This window comes from Phasianus colchicus, chromosome 1, assembly GCF_987193195.1.
Source record: "Phasianus colchicus chromosome 1, bPhaCol1.hap1.1, whole genome shotgun sequence".
NCBI classification, from domain to species: domain Eukaryota; kingdom Metazoa; phylum Chordata; class Aves; order Galliformes; family Phasianidae; genus Phasianus; species Phasianus colchicus.
The window spans coordinates 72341204-72368151 of NC_143436.1; the positions used below are offsets into that span (position 1 = coordinate 72341204).

At 44.5% G+C, this 26948-nt stretch overlaps 3 protein-coding genes across 4 annotated transcripts in view; 1 reads left to right on the plus strand and 2 right to left on the minus strand.

The window, feature by feature from the left end:
- Positions 1–23496, minus strand: part of CDPF1 (cysteine rich DPF motif domain containing 1) — a 44160-nt gene extending 20664 nt beyond the window's left edge. Inside the window, exon 1 of the mRNA XM_090147523.1 lies at positions 23428–23496. The gene's annotated coding sequence lies outside the window, so the exon portion shown is untranslated. The remainder of the gene's footprint in view (positions 1–23427) is intronic.
- Positions 529–6824, minus strand: LOC116241683 (polycystin family receptor for egg jelly-like). Its single transcript, XM_090147470.1, is given in 3 exon segments — positions 529–4906; positions 5023–6588; positions 6591–6824. Coding segments are annotated over 3 exon segments (5904 nt in total). The 5' UTR covers positions 6715–6824; the 3' UTR covers positions 529–692.
- LOC149919719 (tetratricopeptide repeat protein 38-like) lies at positions 6738–21512 on the plus strand. Of its 2 annotated transcripts, XM_090147518.1 has the most exons (14): positions 6738–6986; positions 8100–8177; positions 8503–8584; positions 10310–10481; positions 11843–12016; positions 13659–13734; positions 13964–14083; positions 15297–15356; positions 16319–16357; positions 17164–17245; positions 18204–18369; positions 19244–19403; positions 19677–19750; positions 20513–21512. In XM_090147518.1, the coding sequence occupies exons 1-14, from the start codon at positions 6963–6965 to the stop codon at positions 20604–20606; spliced, it is 1401 nt and encodes a 466-aa protein (XP_090003644.1). In that variant the 5' UTR covers positions 6738–6962; the 3' UTR covers positions 20607–21512. The 2 variants fall into 2 exon arrangements, with proteins under 2 accessions (XP_090003644.1, XP_090003633.1); XM_090147507.1 differs by lacking the exons at positions 6738–6986; positions 8100–8177 and adding an exon at positions 8742–8882 and having other exon boundaries at positions 8502–8584.
- Positions 23497–26948: the final 3452 nt, after the last annotated feature.

Genomic DNA, 26948 nt, shown 5'->3' on the forward strand with positions numbered 1-26948 from the left:
TTGCAGAGGTCAGCTCATTCAAGCCACACCCCCAACAAGGGCTGCTCCTCCCCCTTCTGCTGATCTCTACAATCATGAGCACAAGTACTGTGGCACAGTGCCACCCACCACTTGCCCCCCTTAGATAATTCCCAGTGCTCAGGTAGAGTCTTATCACCAAAAAAGGCCTCACAAAGGAAGCGTTGAGCCAGGGAGAATAGAGAGAGGGGCTTAGAAAATCATCTTTCACAGACTGTACCCACATGGTTTTTTTCTTGCTTTGCCATTCCAATTCCCTGCCCATCCTGCTGTATAGGCAGTGAGCAACCAACTGCCTGGGGGCTTACCTTCCCAGCTGGGTCAGCAGTCTGCACCCCTGCAACATGGAGCGCTGAAATGGGTGCAAAATATCCTCAGCAGAATTTGTCTCAGCTGAGAAAATCTCAGTACAGTCAGTAACAAAAGTGTAAATCTTACAAAATCAATGAAAAACAAATAGAAAATAATTTACAAGCATTTATTTGAAACATAAATGTTGGAGTAGAGGTGGTCTGGAATATAAATCTTGCTTTGCTCTTATTACAAGATAAACCATTTTTCTCCATTTACTTTTCTTTTCTTGAGGCCCAAAAGTCACTGAACTGTCCTCTCAACCTGCCCGTTGGGCACATCGTGGCAAAGATTGGGGTCACTTCTTTTGGTCGTTCTACAGATCAGAAAACACTGCCAAACACAAGGTAGCCAAAAGCCATAAAGATAAAGAAGTACACCACCACCACAAAGGCCATAGAGGAGATGGCTGCCAAGATTGATCTTTGAGCCAGACGCACCTCGCAAAATAACTGAGAATACTTTAGCGTCTTCAAAACTGCAAGAAATGCCAAAAAGCCCAAAGTATTCCTTAGATTCTGATCTAGATGAGAAACTGCATGAAAAGGAATGAAATCGTTTGGATAAAGTAAGAAAAAATGAACGATATCTGCTCCCATCTTGAACTTGAAAACTTGGAAGGGAACAAGCAGGAAGAATGCCAATTTTAAGATGAAGCTGATTGTCCTGGAAATATTTTTAGTGTATTTTTTTCCCTGGACCACACTGTAGAGGCCGTCTGCAATGTACACGAGCAGAAAGGCAACAGCAGCTAGGAAAAACAACTGTTGACCTTTTGTTTGCTGATGGAAAATGGGGACAGAAAAAGAGTGCACTGACAAAGTTGGTCTTATGATCCCAAAGTAAGACAGTTCAAATACGACTGAGATGCTGCAAAAGAGATTTGCATCAGAGTTGAACATAGTCAGCTCGATGATCACGGCCAAGGTCTTTTCATCAAGCCAGTTGCTCTCTTGTAGCAAAGCCAGCCTAGTTGTTGAATTATGTCTTCCTTCTTCAGGGAAAAAGTAAAACGTGTATCCTCCTGGTCCATACGTGTGCAAATCTCCGTATGAGAAGTAAGTCCAGGGAGTCCTGTTTGGTTGGTAAGTAAACCCATGGTAACTGCTGGTATCCTTGGAAAAAGAACGGTTGGCAACTTCTGTCCATGTGCCAGCATAGTCACCTTTCTCTTCGATGTCCCTGCCGTATTTGCAAAGGCAGTGGCTTTTACTGATCACAAATTTATTTACAAAGCTGTGAAGGTAGAAACACGTTTTCTCAGTACCTTTAGCCCGCACTTGCCTCATCCTGGGCAAACCGATGATTTTGGATGAGCTGTCGGCAAGAAAACTTGGCTGAATGTCGTTGTGGATCAAAGGCAAGAAGGTGTCGTTCACCCACATGTAAATATCTTCTAGCTTAAGCACAGCAGGGAGTCTGGGAGAGAACTGGTTCCGAACAAATTGGTTGTAGTGGAAACTGTTAGTGTTCTCAGTAGAATAAGCAAAATGTAAGACAATTGCTAACACAACAAGGTGACCGATAACATCTTTTATGAAAACGAACGCCTTGACTTTAATTTTTGCCGTTTCCAGCATCTTTGCAATTTCCCAGTCTTCTAAAGGCTTATACTGCTTGGTGTCTCTGATCTGCGCAAGTTTAAAGTGCTTCTCTCGCATCTCTTCTTCATTCATTGCTTCCTTATCTGGTTTAATCTCAGAAGAGAAATCCTGGGTAAACCATGGAATGTTTTCGCAGTATTTTGGACGAATTGTGTTCAAAGCTGAGTAACAACTGATTTTTATGACTGAAACAAAGAATACATTTTGAATAAAGGAGGTTGCCGACGCTAAAAGCCACTCCAGCGAAGTCTGGTAGCCGTAAGACAAACCATACAGGACAATGAAAAATGACGATATCCCACTTACAATTATCACTAATGCCCATGAGAGATAGACACACCACCAACTGAAAACTATGGGTGGTCTCTTGCAAAAAGGCACAGAGGTAACGCTGAGTAGCTTGCTTTCTTCCTGCAAGTTACCTGCTTCTTCTGCGTAGTTATTGCTGAAATTGGAATTTGACGGTAGTCTTCTCTGGCAGGCCTTAATCTTTGGAGGGGAAATCTTTTCTGTTTGCTTCCTGTCTCCTGCACCTCCTTCTGAAATTGGGAAGTTACCGCTGTTCTGGGGAGCTCCCTGGCTTCTCGTCTTTCTGTAATGTGTCGGGCCCTGAGAATTGCTGTGAGCAGGAGCGTTCTCCGGGGAACTAATGCTACCAGATTGTGCTGACGTTTCTGAAAGTTTCCTCTTTTGCAAACTTCTCTCTGGTTTCTTCTGGGAATACTTAAATAAGGCCATTATAATCATTTCCACGGGTATTGTAATCAAAGCACATTCAATGCCAATGGCAATTGATCTCAAGTACCTCAGGTGTCTTGGAGATTCTTCGTTCTTGTCAGCATTAAAGAACATAATGTTAACAAACAGGTTTAATAATAATATTGTTAGACAGGAAGATAACCTTTGGAGCCTGCTGTAAGTGCCAGTGAGAACCTGGGCAAAAACGGAGAGCCACAGATGGCCCTCTTTCAGACCACTGGCCAGATCAATCAAAAAATAGTCCTTTCTGGATAGAGGTGCTTTTGGGCTGGTGACAGAAAATGTCCTTTCTAGTAAGCCATCTCCCTTGTCAAGGGCAAGCCATTTCCTGCACATAAAGAACCAGGTCTTCCGAGCAGACACATGTTCAACTTTGGCTCTGCTTAAGAACCAGCCTGGCGATGGGCCTCTGTTATTGTGCCAGACCCTGAAGGCGCGGATGTCTCCCAGGTCTTCCTTCGTAGTCAAGAGAAAACAGTCAGTGCTTCCTTGACGGAAAGCAGGAAACTGTGGATGCCGTAAGCAGTGGATATCGCTTGTGCCGTTCTGCCCGATGAGCTGAAGAAAAACATCTGCCTTGGTTCCAGCTCCCCAGCGACTGCCGGTGTACAGAGTGACCAAAAAGCTGACTTTATCAAAGGGGTCGTTGTCGGGCAGAACTATAAGTTTGTCTTTGCTGACCATCTCAGCCCTGTCTTTTCGCACGGCCCAGAGAGACAAAAGAAAGTAGGCTGAAAAAATGAAGAGCACTGTTAGAAGAGTCACGGGATTCTTAGGGATGTCTGCTATTAGGTTTCTTTTAAGATCTACTGTGTTGGGGGTAACAATGACTTTGGCTGCCAGGAACTTGATGTCAAGTCTCGTTGTATTTGGGGCAGTGAGGACTGACCGGCTCCTGTGACTCCGCTTCATGCTGCAGACACAGTGTATCCGTTGCCAGTTGGTCAGGGAACCAAATCTGCATATGTCTTCCCTCCACTGATTTTGAACTCCCCCCAGAAACAAGCAGTGATCGCTAAAAATGTGTATGCTCACCAGCCTCATGTTTGGATACCTGGTGATGTAGGGGGTCAGCAAGACGATGGAAATTTTCCGGCTCTGGGCACCGCTTCCTTGAGCTGCGACTTTCAGCACTGACTCTGGGAGGCAGATGATGTAAGGAGCCTTGATATAACACTCTTCATCAACTGCCTTGGTTTTGCTTGCCACCGTTGTCATGTTGTGAAAAGCATCAAAAGAGGCAATGGGAAAATTCTGAGTGACATTAGTGCCTGTAAACACTAGCACCTGGAAAGCCACTTCTAATTTTGTCAGGATCTGGATGTATATGACCTTGGTATCCTTGTTCACTTCAAGACTAAATCCTCCAGTTGTGTAGGTTTGTGTTTTATCAGGTCCCATTGCTAACTGAAACGTTGATGATTTGGTATCTTTCCTTGCAATAAGAACGTTTGCTTTTTCAGGCAGGATCCCTAGCAGATCCCCATTAGCCTTGGTCTCTGTCATTTTGAAGCCCAAGATGTCTGTTGCAATTTCTGAAGTATAATTCAACCAAGGGAAAGGGTTTTCATCAAACTCAAACAGGGCAGTGGAAATGACTGCATCGTAAGACAATCTTGAAGAGTTTCCATTTTTTAGTGTTGGATAGAAATAATTCCTGCAGGTTTCTGTGGTAGAGAAAGCATTTGCAACATCCCAGCTTTTGTCCTTCATCAGAGTGATCTTCCAGTTGCTGGTTTCCATGATAGTGTCTTCCTCCCCAGGGACTTTGCCTTGGAAGACAATCTCAGTTAAGTTTTCCATGATGGAAAAGACTTGCTTGACTGCACCAACACTGACCTTCCTGAGATGCAGAAGAGCAGCTCTCAGGATGTTGGACACGCATTTTAGTATTCCACTGGTCTGAATTTCTGCTTCTTCAGACCAGTGGCTCTTGTTCCTCTGTGTTTTCAAGACCCCGGTTACTTCAGTCAGTTTTGTAATGGCAATCTCTTGTGATCGAGCATTCACTTCCTCAGGTTGCTCTGTGACTTTAAAAAGAGAGGCTACCACATGGTTAATTTCCATGGTGCTCTCAACCAAAACATTCAGGGCTGCCTTAATCAGGCTTTCCCTCAACTGAGCCTTGGGTATTGGGAGCATTGGTGCGGCTTCGATGTAGTTTAGCGCAGAAGCTGCAAGATAAGCCAAATAACCCACATTAAAATCACTTTTAGTAGCAGTATGTATGATTAATCTGCAGTACTGGTAAAAGTCAAAGCATGTACAGAAAGATAAGCATCAGACTTACCTGTTGTGGTTCTGGAAGACCAGTCAAAGCTAATTCCTGTGGAATTTTTCAACCAAAGCGACCAGTGGTAGACTGGCTGGCTGCTCGTTCCACAGTTGAGGCATTTGCCTGACAACGTAAACCTCTCTGTCGGAATTACAGCGCTGCCACAGTTTTCAAGGCACGCCACATCCAGGAGAGGAGAGAAGCCAGACTGCACCTTCACGCTTTGGTCGGCATAACTCTTTCTTCTGTCCTTTTGAATGACTAAGCGGAAGTGGTAGACAGTGTTTCCCGGCAGCGATTCCGGTGCGACCACTTGAACAGCTCCTGAAGATGTCAGCCACCTCAAATCCCTCTGGGCTGGATGACACTTATTTCCCGCACCAATTCTCATGCTTTCATAGTCCGATAGCTTTTTAGTGCAGTACCACGTAAACGTGATTCCCTTCAGTCGTTCCGGCGAATCGGGGTCATAGGACACAGAGCCATCAAGAGTCCAATTATCAAAAAAGCCCACTGTCCGGAAGACGCCTCCTGCAATGCCTGCCACAAGATCAGTTCTCTCTATCTCGAGGAAAACTCTGTCTGTGTTACTGAAGGATCTCTTGGTCCCGAGCACGTATTCTGAATCAGTAAAATAGACCTGATACATTCCATAATCCAAGGTCCAGCTGGGAACCGTTAACTGCACTGTGTTGACACCGTGCATCGATGATATATTTAAAGGTTGGTCCCAGTCTGGATTGGTTTTCATGTCCTTCACAGCATAGAATATCCACTGAGCCTTTATGGACAAGCGGAGGTTCCAGTCCCCTCTGCCATACAGGTAAAACGTTGTCCCCTTTTTCTGGCGTATGACAGAGGTGTGAAGAGGAGGTTTTTGAATCGTAACCGAGTTTAATTTGCAGGCTGCTTCCTGGTGAAGCACTGCCAGCTCTGTTGTTTTTGAAGCGTCATCCCTGACTCTCGGGAGAGCTGGTGTCAGTCCACTTTGGTTGCTACTCACTTTTGCCACGAACCCTTGGTGTTCCTCAGGATCCCAGGGGAAAGCAGAGCAACGGAACAGACATGCGACGCTTCTCGTGCCATCGCGGGACGCGTGTGAGCTACTCTGGGTGGCCCACCTTGCTGACATCTCGACGTTCAAGTTGTGATAAAGGCACTCGGGTGCAGCGCACGAGGCAGACGAGCACTGCACTGTCATGACACTGGGGGCCACGGGCCGGAGAGCGCTTCCCGGGGAGAGGCATGTCGGGAGCGTGAACTGACCTGACCAGGAGAAAGTATTCTTCACCCAATCCCAATTCAGGTACCAGCGGCAGTGCGGCGGGGAGGCAGGCTGCCTCCCTTTACTCTCTGCCTCCGCTCTCGCTTCCGGGGCTGGCAGGTACCCCAGTCGCAAGTTGCCATTGCCCTGGCAGGAGAGCCATCCCTCGCCGCTGAGCCCTTCGGAGCCGCGTCCGCGAGCTCCGAGGCAGGTGACCGCCAGCGGCGCCGGCTGCAAGCGCGGGGAGAAGGTTCGCAAGGCTTGCAGGGCAAAGGTGAGCAGCTGGAGCAGAAAAAGCAGCGTGGGCATGGCCGGACGACGGGCGAGGGAAAGCGCTCGTCCTGCGGCGTGACCTGCCGGCGGCTGCCGGTTGCGTAGCGCCAATTATTAGCCAACGGCCAGAACGTTCTGCGTGCAGACCGGTACCTGCCGCCCTCCTCCATGGCGCGGCTTGCAGAAGAACCACGTCGGCTTTCGAGACGGCCCCTGGGACGGGCTGCCCAAAGGGGCCACGGACCGCACACAGCGCGGCAGGCACCGCGTTGCGCTCAGCGCGGCGGTCCGAGAGGAGGAGCGGCCCCGCACGCCCCGCCCCGCAGACCGCCCCGGCCCGGCCCGGCCCCTTCTCCTGCGTGCTCTGGGAAGCGCGGAGTCGCTCGGGCGAAGGCTGAGAAGGGGTTGCGGGACGGCCATGGCACCGCTGAGGGACTGCAAGGTACGGCTGGGCCGGAAAGGAGCGGCGCAACGACGGAGCCGCGCCGAGCCGAGGGGCCGTTCCGCGGCCGCAGGTTGGCGGGCGGCTGTGCCCGCTGTGCCCGCGGGTCCCGCAGCTGCCGGGAGAGCGGGCGGCGAGAGCGAGCAGGCCCTGCTTCGGCCGCCGCCGGGGCGTGGGGCCGGGGAAGGAGCCCGCGGTTGGGAGCTGCGGCCGCTGAGGCTGGGAGGGGCGCGAGGAGCCGGCCCTGCCTTCGTGCGGCCTCGTCCGGGGTCGTCCCGAGAGGCGCGGTTCGGGGAGCTTCGCTCGCCCTGGGGCTGGAGCAGCGGGCTGAGTCCTGCCCCTTCCCTCTGGGGGGAGCCAGGAAACCTGCAAGCTGCAGCCCTGGCTTGGCTGCTCTCTCGGCCAGTTTCTTCTTGCTGTTTCTGAACTCACGCCTGAAAAAAAGAAAAACCAAGTTCGTGATTTTATATTGTAGAGTACTTGCAAGGGCGTAATGTGAACTCTCCGGTACTTGAATGGTTGGAATGTGAGCCTGTAATCACATTTCGGAGGGAAAGCTTTAGACTATTGTTTAAAGAATGTCTTCCAGTCTACCTAAAAGCTTTGACAAGGATGGCACTCAATGTGTGATTAAGTTGGGAAAAGAAGCACCTGAGATTGTGAGGTGACAAAGTTGTGGTTGTGTTGCCATCCTGTGTGGGAAAACACTGCGCTGCTGTCACGTGTAGAGAACCAGGGCCTAAATTCAGCATGTGACAATTCCACGTGAGGTGTACCTGCAGCAGAGAAACTTGTCAAAAGGGAACCATAATGGGTTGAGAACCGTTGTTGCATTTTGATGTCTGTAGCCTGTTAAGTTTTGCCGTTCATGATGTGTTGGTTCTTCCTCCCCACTGCTAACCACAGCTAACGGAGTTGATTGCCGTAATGTAATGTCATCTGTAATTACGGCTGCAGAAAATGTTTCTGTGGCTGCTCAAGTTGTCTGTGCAGCACAGGAACACAACAAAAAAATAGTTGAAAAGCATCAGTAAATCATTGCTTTTGAAGTTTGTGGCTGCGTTTGGACAAGCAGTGCATGGAATAAGCAGTTCTTTTTTGTTTCTGGTGCAGGCCTGGCAGGATGCTGGACTTGGGCTGTCCACCGCTAGCAACGAAGCCTGTAAACTATTTGATGCTACGCTAAGCCAGGTATGACATAAAGCAACAGCAAGAGAATGGAGGGTGTTGTGCACCAAGTAGTCTTTGCTGTGGCTGATTTTTGAATTTCTGACTGTCTGGAAGATGAGAAAATGGTGTACTAAGTGTAAAGATTCTCTTTTGTCTTGCTTCCTTTAACTTTAAGCTGCCTGGCACCCTGGGCTACCTGATCTGGTGCATGTTTGACTGGTTGGCAACCCTGCCAGTGGCAGGGGGTTTGAAATCTGGAGTTTCCTTCTAGCCCAAGCCATTCTGTCATTCTGTGGGAGGATGAGAAGATGGCCAGTGTCGTTGGCACTGTCTCTCTCTTTTGCAGTATGCGACGTGGCGCAACGATGAGAATCTAGGAGGCATTGAAGGGTGTCTTTCCAAGTTAAAGGCTGCGGATCCGAATTTTGGTAAGTGTAACCTTTAACTGTTAGCATGGGAAGTGCTGGATGATACGTAAATCACTCCAAAAGTAATGCCTCCTGTTTATTTCCACTTAAACTGCAATGGATTCAAGGAGCACAATGACACAATTTAATGTAACTCTTTTTCTGCTACAAAACACAGTTTTTCATCATAGTGGATCATGAGATCAGCTTTTCCATGTTACGAGAACAGCCTTTCGCATAACTTGAACGGCTACAAGCTGATGGTGAGGAGGCTTGAAACTCAGGAATGAAATGTGGAGACCGTGAAACTTATCATCAGGTGAAGATAAAAAGTTAGAATAGATGTCCTGTTGTTGAAGATACAGCAGCTGTAACAGATGCCTCAGCTCAACACTACACCAGTGGGAACTGATATGGAAGGGGGTAGCCCAAACGTTGGAAATTTACAGTGAGAATGACTATTAGCCTTCATCCCATGACCACCAGAGATGTTAATTATTTCTTGGAATTTCTGCCCGTGTCTTTGGGAGACAGTGAATATTTATACACTATACCTTTAAATATGTAGTCACAGCTTCTCTCAGTGTGTGTGTTGGTGGAGTGATCCCCCATGCACCCAGCGCTATCGTAAAGGGAATACCTGCTTGACGTAACTCATTTGCACTTCACAACTTGAGGAGAGGTTGTGATGAGGAGGGGGGTCATCCTGTTCTCCAAGGGAGCAAATAGGACCCAAGGAAATGGCCACAAGTTGCACCAAGGGAGATTTAGACTAGACGTAAGAAAAAACTTTTTCTCTTAGAGAGTGGTCAGGCACTGGACTGGCCTGCCCAGGGAGGTGGTGGAGTCACTGTAACTGGCAGTGCTCAAGAGGTGTCTGGATGAGGTGCTACGAGTGATAAGTTTAGTAGCTGTGGTAGTAATGGTGAAAGGAGGACGGTTGGACAGATGACCTCATAGGTTCTTTCCAAGCTTGTGATTCTGTGATTCGATGGAATATCACGTTAATTTGTTGGTTTTCTCGGCTTCTCTAGTCACCGCCATTAGCTATGGATTTTCTCCAGAGAAGACCAACAGCGTGTGTGCTACGCTCATAAAAGTCTGCACCAGCAGAGGTGGCCTGTTGTTGGCTCTGCTGAGATGTATCACCTGCCAACTCGCTGTGTTGACACCCACTGTTTGGTCTCCATAAGTGTTCAGCAAGCATCAATAATGTCAGGAGTTGCCATTGCTTCCACGTGGAGCAATTCAGGGACACAGCTTTGCTTCATACGCACCTCCATGTCAGACACCGCTTTATCTGACTGCCCCTCTGCTGCCATCTGTCACACAACAACAATATGTTACAGAATATTGGCTGGAAAGTTCTACTGCTATACCAACATTTGCCTCTGACATTGTGGATCAGTGTAATAAAATGGGAGGTTTTACTTTTGGAGCAGCCCTTCTATCCTGTTTCTTTGTGTTCGCTGTACCTCATTTTGGCAAGTAGCAACTGGTGTGTGGTATAAAATTCTGTCGTTCGTCTTTAGAAGGGAGAGCAGGCTGTGGTGATGTTTCCATGTTTTTCACTCAAGTCTTTTGTAATGCCTGTCATGAAGGGCAATGAAAAGTTGAACTTATGAGTCTTTGACTACAAATGAGACCCGTTTTCAACCAGACCAACCCAAACCTCTTGATGCTCATATAGAGACGAATTATGTGCATTTCTGTGCTGCTCATGATGTCAGTTGTTGATTTCCGTAGTAATGGGACATGTCATTGCTAATGGATTGGAGCTTATTGGCACTGGAAGCTCAGTGCGGCTCAACAAAGATCTGGGCAGTGCGCTGGAAACAATGATGACGCTGTCAAGATCTCAGCCTCTGACTGAGCGGGAGAAGCTTCACGTATTGGCCTTGGACATGTTTGCCAGTGGGTAAGTGGCTGGGCCTGTGTGGAAGAGGACAATAGCTGGTTTTGTCATGCAAGGCCTTCTGTCTGTTGCTGTGTACTGCTGCCTCACGCTGTGTCCCATTTGCTCTTCTGTTCTCCACTTTCTTGTCACGAAAAGTACTGTGAAGAGCTTAAGCTATCAGAGGTCAAGGCGTTGCCTTGTAGGGTTGTGTGCTAGCAGTCTAACCAGTCATGTAGCAAAAATCAGGATCAGGTGTTTGTTACTGTTCTGTTGTCTCCCAGAATTGTGTGGCCATCAGTGCTGTAGGAGGGGAAGTTCAGTATGGCCTCTGTCATATCTTTAGCACTTCTTTTTTTTAAGTCTGTCTTAATTACATCAGCAGAGTAAAGGGTTTAGAAATGAGATACTTTTATGTACAACTACTCTAAGTTCTGCTGTAATATAATACATTCTTTGAACCACACAAGCAAATCCTCAAACGTCCTTTTCACAGAATTGCTGGAGATGGAATGGACCATGAAAGACTGTTGAGTCCACCACCAGATGAGTCCACATGAGTCTTGAATATCTCCATAGAAAGAGACTTTTCAGCCCCTCTGGGCAACCTGTTCCAGTGCTCCTAGTGTCAGGAAGTAGAGTGGGAGCTGCTAGTTATCAGCAGTTCTGTGAAGCATTATTGTTCCATGCAGTACGATGAATTTCTTTGCACTCTAGAGAAGTAGTCATTCACTTTTATAATTCATCAAACAAGTGAACGTGGCTTTACCTCACATAATTCATAGCAAAGGTAAAGAGGAAGCTACTGAAGCCCTGCTAGAATGGATTCAGTTCCCATTGGAACAAAGGTGTCTGTGTGCCTGTGACTCTGGATTATCAAATTATAGAATGGCTTAGCACGTAAAACATCTTCAAGATGATCAGGCTGAACTACCAAGTTCCGTCGTTATACCAGGTTCTCTAGTGTAAATACTTCTGGGAGAGGAGGGGTTGGGACTCCACCACTTCCCAGGGCTACCTGTTCCACTGGCAGCCCCCTGACTGCTACCTCCTTTCAGGTGGGAGTTCCAAACGGAACAGCCTGTTCCCTCTGTTGCTCCTGAAATGTCTTGTTTTACAGTCCCTTCAACTTTGTTGCTCTTCTTGTCTCTTTTTCCTTGCCTTTTGCAGCTTTTGTAAGAATGCTTTTTAATGTGATTCCCTAGTAAGTGCCCTGTTTAAATAATGTCGTTGTTTCTTAAAGAAAAAAACAAACTTAACTAAAATTTGTTCAAGAAGAAAAAGGCATTTGTTGTTGAATCTTTTTCAGAATAGCAGGAGTTTAGAACTAACAGCAGGGGCAGGTATGCATGTCTTCTTTCAACGATCAAAACTTTTGTTTATAGGCAGCTTCCAAAAGCTTGTGATGTATGGGAGCAGATTCTACAGAACCATCCAACTGACTTGCTAGCCCTCAAATTTTCCCATGACACTTATTTCTACTTAGGATATCAAATACAAATGCGAGATTCTGTTGCTCGGGTTTTTCCCTTCTGGACACCTGATGTTCCTCTGAGCAGGTAGGTCATGCTTCATTTTCAAAATTGCTCTGCATCTGATGTATGCATACTTCTAGGTTTTAGGTTCCACGCATCTAAATAATAGGATTTGTTAGAAACGGAAGTGTAGACAAGATTTAGAGCTTATAAATGAAGTCGAGTGAATTATAGGTGACACCAGCTTGAACATCTCCCCTGTATCCCTGCTGACACTGTTAGTGAGGTTGTTTTGTTCAGTTTTCAGAAGTGAGCGGTGGCACATTTAGTGATTTTTGCTGTCAAATAAGGCACGTGTCATGTAATGCCTAAGGTAGAATTGTGTCCTCACCAAAGGCAGTGGCAAAATGCCTTCAGGCTCTTGTGTGCTCATTTCTTGAGTGCCAGGACAGAATTTTCTCTTCCACAAACAGTGCAGACAATGTAGACTGAATATTAACCTAGTAATGAAACAATGGCATCGTGCAGTCTCAAGGCACAGAAGGCAGTGTCATCAGAGTTATCTCAACTCAAGAAAATGTGATATCCTTTGTTCTTCTTATATATGCTAATGTCATTTGTTCAGGAAGTAGGTCTTAGCAGTTTGGACTGGGTTTTTGTAAATTTCTTTGGCACGATGCTACAGAGGTGCATGCTGACTGTTGTCTAATTAATTGTAAAGCAGTGGGAAATACCCCTTTACCTAACTGTCCTTGTTATCTAAAAATCTGGCAATTATTGTGTGTCCTCAAATTGATAGGCATGTGGGGTTGCATCTGAATTTATACTTGGGCAAAAAAATAATTATATATTAAAAAAAAAAAAACCAAAAAATAAAACCCACACCCACAAATCTTTATTCCTCAGGTGCATTATACTCCACATGTTTTAGAAACTTTTTTTGCCTTTTGAGTTTGAAACCAATAACTAAGCAGATATTTTCAGAAAAAGAAAATATCCTGTACTGTTTTGCCCTGTGTGATTCTGCAAATACAGTATCAGTTAAATATTTCTTAAAATGACTGCATCGGGTATGTTCATAGGACATAGAACAGCCAAGCTTCTCAGGACATTGGGTCTTTATTGCTTAATGATGGTGCCTTTTGCTTTTACATTGTCTTCAACTGATTTGAAAAAGCCACGTGGCATGAAGGTGCTTGTGTGTCGTGGGCAGTGAAGAAAGTGCAGATGGCTGCAGTCATATGTGTGGCCTTTGAGTGTCTCCCACTCACCACACTGGAAATATAAATCTGAAGTCACTTGTGGGTGCTTTCTGTTTCCTTTGCTGGTAACATTCAATTTGTTACAAAACACACTGAATTTGAAAAATGGCATAACAGTGGTTGAGGCTAACTGCAGGAATGGAGGCATTGAGTCTAAATGTTGTCTCCATTAGCTACAATTCAGCATTGAAAAAGCTGTGTTCCCGGTTCCACGTGATGCTTTTGGCCATGCAGTCAGTACCTTCCACGTTTTTAGTATATCTGTTGGGCGTGAGGGAGGGTTGGTCTGTTGTTAAGTACACGCATTTATAATAGGTAGGCCGTGAGCTCTTCCTGTTGCTCAGTATTGTGAAGTAGTTTGCAAGGACTGTTTTGAGTTAAATGCTGTTTCTAGTATGTTTTTCAATCCTTGCTTAAATCTAGTTCTAAATGGGTAAAGTGTTGTTCCTTTCCATTTTACTTAGCTACGTGAAGGGCTACTACTCTTTTGGACTCGTGGAAACAAACCTTTTTGATCGTGCAGAGGAGGTTGCCCGTGAGGTAAACTGCCCGTTCTTGATGGTAAAATGTTTTTAGAATTGTTTGTCATGTGCTCCCTTTTTCTTCCTTTCTGTCCAAATCAGTCTTCCAAGCGTAGCTGGTTGGAGCAGTACGGGGTTGTACCTAATATACAGCAAATAAAATTAGTCTCTTGTTTCCCCGTCACCAGTAATAAATGGTTACTTGCCAGTTTGAGAGAATCATGACATTTTCCATTTTTCATTCTTAGGCTTTGGATATAGATCGGACAGATGCGTGGTCTGTTCATACTGTAGCTCACGTAAATGAAATGAAAGCAGAGGTGGAGAAAGGGTTGGCGTTCATGAAGGAAACAGAAGACAGCTGGAAGGTAAGTTTTGTCACAGCATCTCTGAAAAATAACTTTTTAGGTCATCTTTTCCTGCTCCAGCCAAGTCCTGCAATTCTTCTTCATCTAATTCCTTTCTGTCTGTACGTGTTACAAGCACCGCAAGTTTCATTAATGAGTAGAAAACTTCACTTGAGGTGCTGTTATCATGTCGATTTTGAAGCAAGATGCAATAAAATTTCTATTACGAAAGGCACGTACTTCAAGTCATCATTACTGAGATTACTCAGATGCCAAATTGAAAATGCCTGAGATTTTGTGCAGGTGTTCTTTACATGATAGTTTCTATTGTTCGTCTCACAGAAACGCAGTTGCCTATCATTTTATATGTGTTTGAGCACAAAATCAGAGGGGTTAAATCAGGTCAGCAGAGGGACCTCTGTGCTAGTATGGCTTAGTCTTAGGTGGGATTGTTTTTTCTCCAGAACTGTTGCCGTAATTTCTCATAGCCTGTTTCTGTTTAGTGATTTGAGCACTCTGGAAGGCCAGTTCTTGCCTAGCAATTTAATCTCATTCAGAACTACAAGTCAGAAAGAGAAGAGGGGTTTTGTTTTATTCAGTGAGGTAATCTCATGTTCTAATTCGTATGAAGTACAGGCTAGGGAAGAGCATTTGAACTCCTGGTGTCAGTTGGGAAGTATGGTGCAAGCTTGGTACCATTCAGGGAATATTCATCTCATCTGAGGAACTGCCCACGTGTTTGGTATCTATTCTGTAGTCAGTAGTAAGACGTAAGTTTAAGAAGTGATTACTCAATCTGAGATGGAAATCTAGGTGAGTAGGATGAAGGCCCTCATGAGGCGGGCCTTTCCTATGTACTGTCTAGCCACATTACCTCAGCCACGATCCTTACATGTTAGAGGAGGCAGATCTTACTCTTGTGATAGATAGTTTTTGGATTTTTTTCCTTAAGGAGTGCTGCAGAAGAGTGAATTCTCCTGAGGCATCCAAGCGCAGTTCTTTTATGGAAAAAGACTTGGGGGAAACTTTGATTTTTGTAGCGTCTCCCTGAATTGGAAAGCAGCGAGTGTAACAATGAGAGATTTCCTGTAGGCCAGCTGATGTGAAGTTCTTGTCTGTCCTGTCTTTTGAAGCAGTCGCTTGTTGGAGAGGAAAGCAGAAATCTGCCTAGATATGTTGAAATGAGAAGTTATTCTGTAAATCATAAGATTTCTCTCCTTTTGCTTTTTTGCAGGGCAGTGATATGCTTGCTTGCCATAATTACTGGCACTGGGCTTTATACTTTGTAGAAAAGGTATGACATATTTTCATATGGATGATTTTTGGTCCAGACAATAATTCATCCAATGCTAGTTAAAAGGCAATCCTAGCATTTATAGGGATTTTTTTTTCCAGGTATTTCAAGGTGTATTGTTATAAAAAAGCACAATGATGTTTTTACAAGGTAGTGCTGTAGTACCATTATTTAGACAATTTTTAATTACACTGAACAAAAATCCATCTTTGCTAGAATGTTGAAGGATTGCTGTGAGATTTTTCCATCTTTGAAGATGAAATAATCTCACTGATTACAGTTGGCACAATTATTTGATGGAAATATGAACTTGGATCTCTCCTATTTTTAGAAAAAAAATTAGAGAAAATTCTCTTCAAATTCAGTACGAAGTTGCTGACCTCAAAATTCACTAACTAAAAAAAAGACACTAATCTCTATTATTAAAGTGATGTAGAAATTAGTGAAACTGTTTTGTAACGATTACAACTTGCCCAGCATATCAGGTTGCAAAGCAGAATTTCCCTGGACTTTATAATGCTTAGTCCTTGTCACGTTTGTCTCCTTAATGAATTGAACCCAGTTTCATTGAAGTGGTGCCATCCTTTGGTCAGAACATAGTGTCAGTTGCTTATGTTTGGTACTAATGACATAGAAAGCATAGCTCTTGACATTAGTTGAGAATTCTGAAAAGGAGACGAGAAAGAGATGAAACCTCATCTTTCTCTCTCGTGTGTAACACGCACCAGTATTTGTTCTCATTATTGAATGAAAACTAAATATACTGGTTATTTTAGCTAGTAAATCCTGCTTTATCTTGGTCTTTTCTCTCTTTTTTTTTCTTTTTTTTTTTTTCTGATGTCATGAGACAGTGAAGTAATGTTATGGCATTTCTTAATGGTATTTCTATCTTTGGTTGCTACCCATCACTCTTGCTTAGTCTACCAGAATATTAATCACACGGTCCTTGTTTGCTTTTACAGGGGGAATATGAGGCTGCTTTGACAATTTATGACAACCATGTGAGTCTTTTATATTTATTGAAGGGCATGCTTCAGATTGTGATATGTGTTTTCTTCCTTCTGCAAGCAATTGAAACCTACCACAGTGTGCTGTGCATACGTAATACTTACATCTGTTGTTAGGAAAGTGATTTCTCACCAGGTGAAATGCCCAAAAACCTGTGTCTCTCTTATTTGTGTTCTTTAGGTCTCAGGTTTTTTGGTTTTTTTTTTGAGGGGAAAAAAGAGAAAGCTTTTTAAAAGAATGTAAAATGTTTGTCATACAAAGTCAAGTTATTCATACGAATAATTGATTTTGCACTTCGGATATTAACAGAAGCAGGTCTTTGCATTTCTAGTTCATATGCTCTGGTTCTGTACTGCGTAGACTTCAACACAATCTTAGTAAATAAAATCAAATTTGGTAGGATAACATATATTTGTAAGGATTGTAAAAGTAATGTTGTCACTAATAAAGTTGTCGTGCAAACTCCTGTCTACCAACTCTGGCATAGTGAAGTAATATTTATGGCATAAGATTAGGGGGAAAAAAAAAAACAAAAAACAAAAAACAAAAAAAAAACCTAATTTGATGACCCTCTGTGCTTACTGAGTTGAACTTGATAACAGATAAAACAAGACAAGTGAAGCAATAAGGAAGCGTTTTTCATTAGAAATTGCTGTATGTGGGAACAATTAGCAGTGCAGTTTTGAGACAGGTATTTTGGATTGAGTGAAAACATAATGTTACTTTCGTACTGTGCACATAAGTTTGATTATCTGAGTAAGTTCCTGGTAGCACACCTTATGAGCACTTGTGATTACAGATAGCTCCCCGGTTCCTGTCAAGTGGAAGCATGCTGGATTTAGTAGATAGCTCTTCGATGCTGTACAGGCTGCATCTGGAAGGTAGTATATCCAACTGTAATTCTTATTAAACAGTATGGAGAACAGTGTTCTTTTTGCCTCCCCCTCCAACACACACTCAGGCGTGACAGAAGAGTGTTTAAAGATACTTACAGAGCAAGCTTGGTCAGTGTTACAGAAGAAATCTTGCCATTCTGCTCTTGAGTAAAGCCCCAGTGTGTGAAATTTGTAATTGTAAGCTGAATTGGTTTGGCTGTGATAGAGTTAGTTTTCTGCATAGTAACTCTTGCAGTGCTGCATTGTGAATCCGTGAGCAGAGCAAGTGTTGATGTCTCAGATATTACAGCCAGTGCAGAACAGCGCTTGTGGTGGTGTGAAGGCCTTCTCTGTTTCTCATGTTGCTCTGCCTGCAGATAGGCTTGGGGTACGCGCAAGAATTTGGGAGAGGACACAGCCAGGATACAGCTGATCCTGAGATGTTGCTCAGCAATAAAAGTTGGGGAAAGGGTGAGGAAGGGGGGACATTTTCAGAGTTAGATTGTTTGTGTTCCCAAGAAACTATTACACATCATTAAACCCTGCTTCCCTAGGAATGGCTGAACTTCCCATCTGCCTGCCAATGCAGAGTAGGGAATGAATTTCTTATTTGGCTTGGCTCACGTGCTCTGCTTTAGTTTTACCTATTTATCTGTCTTTATGTGATTCCACAAGCTTTCTCACTTCTGCTCTTCTGATTCTTCTCTCCATTACAAGTGTGGGGGAGATCCTCACATAATGCAATCTAGAATGTTGGTGATAAATTGCTGACAGTCAGTGACCCCTTTGCCCGGATAAGGCAGGCTGTAACTACACATTACTCTATAATAGAACTTTGCCACATCACAGACTGCCTTTTTGAGCTTAGTAGCAGTGCTATCCATGGCAGGTGATACTGACACATACTATTAAGCAATGCTCTTGCTCGTGGTATTTCTATTAAAAAAATATCTCTTACTCATAGGTGTAAAGCTTGGAGACAGGTGGGACAATGTCCTCAAGCGTGCAAAGAAGCACACCAAAGATCACGTTCTTCTTTTCAATGATGCACACATGCTGATGTCCTCACTTGGAGCCAAAGACCACAAAACTACTCATGAGCTTTTAACAACTCTTCAAGCACTTGCCAAGTAGGTTGAGTGAATTACAGTCCTGTACTGAATAAATATTTTGGCCTCTGAGCATCTGAGTGATGACTTCTCTGTCTTGCAGAAGGGCTCCCACACGATCCTCTCTGCTTTACTGTGTCACTGGGTCAGGCCTGGTTTAAATGGACCAGTGTCCATTTTGGTCATCCCTATAATTATATTTATGAGTTAATGTCTAGAGGGGCTTCTGTTTGTGTTAAGCAAGAATCTCTTGTGTTTGTCACAGACAGTAACGGAACGTTTGCTTTGTATTTTGTAGCTGTGTGTTCGCACTAAGTTATGATACGTGCAGTGGATAAAGGATTTCACCTGTATAACAGTAGGGACATTGTGCAGTGTATGTCAGCTGTCTGTGTTGGTTCTTTCTGCTCTGTTTTGAAAGGAACTAAGCGTTAGCTGGTAGTGAGACTGTCATAGTCCCTGTGTGGGAAATGGATTTCTAAGCAATGCTGAAATAGTTCTTGAGAATTTTGCTTCCGAGTTCACCTATTTGCATGAATTGTGCATTGAAGCTTTTCACCTTAAGAATGTTGTGATTTTCACTCACACCTTGATCAGTATTAAAATTAGTGCAGAGTTCTCTGGCTTTTTTCCCAGCCAAGATGATATGTTGCAAAGGCTTTTGCTTGTGACACGTGCGAATGTGTGCAGAAGACTGAAATCTGATTGACTGATGGGTAATACAAAGGTGAAAGTAAAATACCTCACCAAAAGTAACCGTGTAAGTGTGGTACCTGAACTATCAGGCTTGGTTGAGTCAAAACAATAATTGTTTCTGCAGGCAGTGCCAGGCTGGCATTAAATATGCATCTTTCTGATTGGATTTATGAGAGTTAATCACTTTCTCGTTGTACAGAGAACCTGGCGAAGACCATGAGCTTTCTCTGGCTCCTGGCGTGGGGTTGCCATTATTGCAGGCTTTGGTGGAGTTTGAAAATGGAAACTGTGACAAAGCTGTAGATCTGCTGTACCCGATCCGTTACCAACTCGTCCAGCTCGGAGGCAGTAATGCTCAGGTAAAGGACATCAATAGGAGATGTGACTCAGTCCACTTTCAGTAGCCTCCCTTAGGTGCTTTCATTATTAAGAGCCCTTGATTCCTAGAAGAGGGAAGGACCAAACTGTGCTTGTGACTGAATCCTGTTTGCCAACACTTAGCAGCAGTGTTTGGTATTCAAGGTATCAACAGGAAAACTTCCCTTGGGGGCTGTTGGTAAAGGAGACGTTGTAACCAGCAGTACTTTCAAAGTTACTTATTAACTGAGATCTTTACTAACTTCTTTTTTCAGAGAGATATTTTCAGCCAGCTCTTGATTCACGCTGCTTTAAATTGTAAATCCCAAGCCAAACAAAACCTCGCTAAGTGAGTATTTTTCCTGGTCATTTTTTCTTCCTGTGGTGATAGTACTGTTTTAGAATCAGGATGGAGCAGAGCACCTCCAAACAACGTCCGTGCTGAAATTACACACAAGCGTTCACGTTAAATGTAGTAACACTTAACTAAGATGGAAAGTGCGATAGCTGTCTGTTCCAGAAGTGCAGTCCTACAGTGTGGATGATTCGTTCGTATTTTCAAGGGCAGTTGATTTTCAGATGTTCTGTCTTAAACTGTGGCATCTTGCCAGTTGGTTGTATACTTAATGGACACCTAAGTGACCTGCTGGAAATCAAGGTTATTGTAATGATAACAGCTGTTTTACTGGAAAATAGGATGAACCGATTCTGATATGCATGCTTGCTTTAGTACAAATCACAAGAGTTTTGTTTAGTAGAAATCATAGATCTTCACTGGCCTGCTGAGAGTTCTGTTCAAATTTAACAGAGCCTGCTGTGCCTGTCTCAGGGGACAATGTGAAGCTTTCCTGCTTGCCTCTTGAAGTCTTTTTGAAACATGAGTAGTAGATAAAATATCAGAATGACTGTTTTGTGCCCTTAGAGTGCTCATTTTCAGTCTTCTGCCTAATCTCACTGCCAAGGCCAAATGTTTTCAGTAAAGGAAATCAGGAGCAGGTCTTTAGGTGTTGTTTTCCTGCTCTTGTAGGGCTCTTGCTGACAGTCTTATGGGAAAGATGATGTACTCAGTGGCTTTCTTCCTGTTTTCCTGCTACTTATTCTCCTTTTTCAGGTGCCTCCTGAGAGAGCGTGATGTGATGAGACCAAATTCACCAATGACGGAGCGACTTATAAGGAGGGCAGCGGCTGTTCATTCAGTGGCATAAATGTGTCCTCACTGCTAGCAATAAGCTTATCAATCGAAGTCTGGCTGCTTTGGGTGGAGGGATGCTGTGCTGCAAACCGTGCTGGAGAATCCCTAGGAGCAAGAGATCTGCTGACAGCTTACTTGGAAGATAAAGCCTGAAATGCAGCCACTTTAAATCCTGGATGATTCCTCACGGAAATAAGATTACCTGCTTGTAATGCACAGCTATCTGAATCTTCCTGGGACGCTGCTTTTCTAGTAGAGTTTCTGTGAAGTTCCCTCTGAGCATGCTAATATTCAGTACAGTAGCAGTGTGTTCAGTATGTTCCCTCAGAGTTTCCTGGAATTACTAGGTGAATTGAAACCAGACATCAGCTGACTGCTGGTTTGGACTATTTTAGTGTGGATAGTTGCCTGGCATTTTGTCCTTTTTTACTAAAAAATTTAAGCCTGAATTTCAGCTAAAACTGTGCGATCTCTGAGTGGTAGTTGTAGCTACAATCTTAGTGCTTTCCTTAGCTTTGGGGAAGTCAGGCCTTACTACCATCTCAATATCACACATGCCATGTTAGCCAAGTAGAGTTTAAAACTAATTTTCATGCACTTGATAGGGACTTTGTGTGTCTCGGTGCAGATCAGGACTGGAAGGAAGTTCTCACGGAAGGAGAGCTAATAGTAACCGACACGAAGCTTTATCCTGCCACAGATGATGTGTCCGTCTTTGATGCTGCAACTAAGGTGTGATATGAACCTTGAAGCTCTGAGAGTTTCTGGTGCCTCTGGATTTCTGCCTCTGCAGGGTAGCAGAGGTAACATGTTGTCTTGGAGCAGTAATACAGAATTCCCTAATGGAAAGAAGACTTTCCAAGACTTGATTTACCCTGGCATTACAGATCTGTCTGCCTTCAGAATCTTTTTCCAGATTGTAAGAAGCCAGAACAATTTTTTTGCTGCTTTTTGTTTAGTGGCACCCATTTGAGACATAACCTGCTTGACGAGGTTTTGGCATTAATGGTTAACGTGAGCACAGCGGTAAGGGAAACATGCATGGCTGGGAGACGAGGAGAAACCTTTTCAGCTGTTGCTTCTTTTGGGCATTCAGGCTTACTTACAGGGGTCGGCTCAGACAAGAGAACCACCATGCAGTCAGTGCCAAATATACCTAGCAGCCCGCTGTGTGACAATTGCATGATCATCTGCCACTTACCCAACAGCTAGGGTGTGTATTATGGATATGCTGTTTCAACAACCATTGCCTCTAATGAAAAAAACAGAAGTGACCTTGGCAACCAGCTGATGCGCCTGGCAGCCAAAGGGACTCCAGGGAGAGGATTAAAACCTGAAGAGTTCTGAGCAAGAGTGTATACCCTCTCCACTGAACTGCAGCCATGCAGGTCATCGCGACATAGATGACCAACTTCCTGGATCCCTGGTGGTTGCTATCCCTGCTTTGTAAAGTGTTTGCTAGGGTTTCTCTCTTTACTGTCACTAACCTGTGGGCTGCAAGGTGGAGCTAACCAAGTAGCAGAGTTGATGGGATATACTTAGAAATTCTATATGCCCTTTGCTTCTGTTTTAAGAGTGTGTAAAACAGTGGGTAAGAGTGTGTAAAAAAAGTGGGTATAGCTACAGATGGCACTTCAACATGCTGTGACGTTTATGTTACAGATTTAGACACACATCTTTTTAGACAGATACATACATGTAAGCATGGCTAATAAGAAATTTACTGTGGTAAGAAAACTATGACAATGAGCAGGTGGGGGAAGAGGGCTTAGCGCATAGTTATTATGGTACGTAGTTAGAGACTTTTTGGAGACAGCATGGCTCATGTGTGGGCTGGTCAGTAAAAGGTGAAAACAGAAAGAGCAGGTAAAAAGAGTTCTCTTCAGCTGGCACTGAGAACAGGAACACTACGGAACACTCAGTAGCCCCCTCTCTCTAAAGGCCTAAAGGGAGAATAAGTAATAATAAATTAAAAAAAAAAAAGAAAAATCCTCAGCCATCACAAGGTTTGCACTCTTCATGGCATTTTTGGTTCAGTGACTTTTTTTGGCAGTAAAAGCTCTGTTTCAGCAAAAAAGGGCAGTGCAAAGGTAACGCACAAGCTAGAAAGTTCAGCAACTCAACAAGTCCAGGGAGAAAACTCCCACGTCAAGTTGGGTTAATAACTGCATGATCTGCAGACTAGAATTGACAGGGATTCCTCCCTCGTTCCTGATGATCCAAGTATGCCATAGTTGTAGAGATGTACATCCTCACTCTACTTGAAGCAACGTACAAAGTAACGCTTCTCTGGTATTTGTCTAGCAAAGTTCTCCAGGACAGAATCTTGGAGCACAGAGGGCATATGTTTTGTCTATACAAAATATACCCTTACAATTGAAATAGTATAGTTAATGTAACACCCTCACACATAATTAGTTTGTCAGAAGGGGTTCGTATCAGTACAACTTGTATTCCACACCAGTTAAGAGAAAGAGATCACCACGGGCTGTCTTTGCACTGGTTCACTTCTACTGGTCCTTGCAAGTTGGTACATTGGTAAAATTAGAGCAGGGGGAAAATCCTGTTGGAAAGAACTCCACAACGCACAGACCTGTTTGGGGTAATGATTACCAGGACACAAATGTAATTCTTTGATTGACAGATGCACAGAGATGGGAGACAACTCGAGGCAGTATTCGGCCCGTTACACCAAAGACACAGCAGTTCTGATGGCGTTCTGCAGTGCAGCCAGAGACGAGCCTCCTGCCTGCTCAAGTGCCTTGGAGATGACCAACCTCTCTCCTGCAGCAGAGAGGCCATCGCTTACATCACTGAGACGTGGAGATACTTACCGGGGCTCTCAGAGCAAATTCGGAAGGAAATTGTGCAACTGTGTCTCAAATCCCTTGCAACCTTCCTGCACGCCGCCCCGCTGCCAGCGCCCCTCTCTCCCACCTGGGTGAGGGGCTCTGTCCTGCTGCTGCTGCTGCCGTCCGCGCTCCACCGCGGCGCCCCAAGGCCTGCTGCTCGGGACGGGATCCCGCGGTCCTCCCCCATCGCGGCCTGGAGATCCCACGCTGCTTTGGGACTACTAAGAACTGGGAGCCATTGCTGCGCTGCGCAACTCGGCTTCACGAGGGGCAGCGCCTTATTAGCGAATGTCTTGTAACCTGTGCTTGTCACAATAATAAGTGTAATAAGTAATGCATTGTAGTTTATCCTATTGAACCCCATTTGTTATAAATGATGTTAATGAAACTGGGAAATTGGCTGGAAGTGCCATTCACACTGCAAGCGGCATTAATAGCTGAGGGTGTTGGCGGCCTCAGCAGGCCACAGCATGGGAGGGTGACCACTGGCCCGGCCTGGGGTTTCCCTTGGCACCGTGAGGTCTGGGGTGTCTTTGTCTAGGATGTATTGTTGCATTAAAAGGAACATGGCTGGCAGGTCAAGGGAAGTGATCCTCCCTCTCTACTCAGCCCTGATCAGGCCTCATTTGGAGTACTGTGTCCAGTTATAGGCTTTCATAGAAAAGACAGCGATCTCCTGGAGAGAGTCCAGCAGAGGGCTGCAAAACTGATAAAGGACCTGGAACATCTCCCCTCTGAGGAAAGGCTGAGCAACCTGGGTCTGTTCAGCCTTGAGAAAAAAAGACTGAGAGGGGATCTTACTAATGTTTACAAATATCTTAAGTCTGAGAGACAAAGGGACATGGCCAACGTCTTTTCAGGGTCTGTGGGGTCAGGACAAGAGGAAACGGTCATAAACTGGAGCAGAGGAAGTTCTGCACCAATATGCAAAGGAGCTTCTTAACAGCGAGGGTGAGGGAGCACTGGAACAGGCTGCCCAGGGAGGTTGTGGAGTCTCCTTCTCTGGAGATACTTGAGACTCACCTGGACGCCTGCCTGTGCAGCCTGCTGTAGGGGGCCTGCTTTGAAGGGAGGTTGCACTCGGTGATCTCTAGAGGTCCCTTCCAACCCCTCCAGTTCTGTGATTCTGTGATGTGAAAGGCTGTCCCTCTCATGCATGCAGGGCTCGAAGAGAAAAAGTCATCTGAAATTAGTTGCAGCTGCTAAAATGAACATTGCTGGTCACCAAATTTCAACAAGGAATGAGCAACTGACTAAGTAATTGCAAACTGCAGTCTCAGGAGACTGCCTCATTCCTTCTTCAGACGCAGTGCTGTGAGCTGGGCTTCACAGCCCACAGGCACCGTGGTGGCCTGGTGTTGTGATCTCTGTGAGCTCAGGGCTGAGCTGATCAGAGAGCATCACCTCTGGGACTCCCCGAGCCCAACGCAAGGGCTAGCAGAAACAAGTCAGGTAACATTTCACCTACCCAGCCAAGAAAACGCACTTCCTGAATGACTTACATGCAGGAAACCTTCCAGAGAGCGCTGAATGACCTCCAGGTGTCCCTAGAGACTGCTTTGTGACAGCAGCACGTGCTCCTGCACCATTAATCACACTCTGCCAGCAGTGACAGAAATACAGGCATGCTGACTGAAATTCTCTGCTAACTGTGACTTGATTTCTCTCCCTCTTGGCTTTTTCTTATTTTTGTCCGCCATTTGCATCTGGTATAACAGAACTTTTGGGAAGAAGCCAGCGTACAAGAAGGTAAGGCCACTACAGAGCAGCTTGAGCTGAAGTCTTCCTCGGGCCTCTAACTCCCTTCCTAACTGACACGTAAAACAGAATTTGGCTAAATTAACTTTCCAAGTTAGTTAAACAGTTATGAAAATATATACAGATATAAACCATGTACATAGATCTCATACATCCTTAATGTAATTAAAGCCTGTCCTCTACTGATTGAATATAAGAAATAACTTCATTATTTTTTTAACCAGGGTTGCCATAGCTCTGTGTTAACAGCAATATCCCCAATTCGTGGCAAGTTCCTAAGTCAGAGTAAGCTAGAATGAAAAATGTAACTTATGTCACTTAACCCCCTATGGCCCACTCTGTGACACTGATGAATCTCTCTGATCTAAGGCCTGAAGAAAGGCTCGTGACCAAAAGATTATTTTTAACTACATCTTTGGTCTTGAAAAAGACATTGCGTCTTCTTACAAACTTCATCTCCATAAAGAACCAGGTATAAATTACTTACACAACCATGTCTAAATTTCATTTGCAAACAGGCATCTGTGAGAGCTGCTGTGAGGTGTGCCCTGAAATGAGAGTGTAGGAAAGCACAGGCAAGACATGTATAAGTGTCAACAGCTTCATGTGCCTTTGTTGGACTTGTTCTAGGATATCCATGTCTTTTTCACTGTAGGACCCAGAACTGGACACAGCGCTCCAAGTGTGGCCTCACCAGGGCTGAGTAGAAGGGAAGGATCACCTCCTTCAACCTGCTGCTGATAGTTTACCCAATGCAGCTCACGATGCTAGTAGCCTATTTTGTGGTCAGGGCACGCTGCTGACTCACGTTCAACGTGGTGTCCACCAGGACCCTGAAGTCCTTTTTTTCCAGCTTGGTGGCCTCTAGCATGTGGTGGTACATGGAGTTGTTCCTCTCCAGACCAGATGCAGGACTAAATACTTGTTGAGTTTCATGAGGTTCCTTTGGAGAGCTTCCTCACCCAGATCCCTCTGGATGGCAACCTTCTGATTAAAGTTGAGACTTTCTGATCAATTCTGTGGTCATGTGTTTGTCTCCCGCCGAGCTCCAACAGGAACAGGCACAATTGAAGATAAGTGCTGTAACGAGGTGACTAACGATGTCCATTTTGAAAGTGACTGCCTTGAATTTAAATCCTCATAGTTTTTTTTCAACTTCTAAAGGCTTATGCTACCTGGTGTCTCTGATCTGGACAAGTATAAAGTGCTTCTCTCTCATCTCACCATCATTCATTGTTTCCTTATCCAGTTTAATCTCAGAATAAAATTCCTAGGTAAGCCATATAATGTTTTTGCAGTGTTTTGGAAGAAATGTTCTCATAGCCAAGTAAAAAGAAAGGGTGTTTAGGATTCAAAAGAAAAAATCTTTCATAAAAACAGGAGGTTGCCAATCCTGAAAGCCAATCCAGTGAAGACTCATAGCCATAAGACACACTAATAGTGCAACAAAAAATGATGATACTGCAGTTACAGCTGTCACTTAATGCCCATGAGAGATGGGCGCACTACCAGCAAGAAGCTGTGAGTGGTCTCTTGCCAAAGCGTTCCCACTCATTTGTAAGATTTCCAGATAGAAAGGGTGGACTTCTGTTTGTGACTTTTTTATTCAGACTACAAGATAAAAGTTAATCTTGGGAGTCCTTAAGTAAGGCTATTATAAAAAAAAAATTATAAAAAAATAAAATATTCCATGGTTCTGGTGACCATGGAATGTCGGACAAGTAGAACATTCGTGTACGGACAAT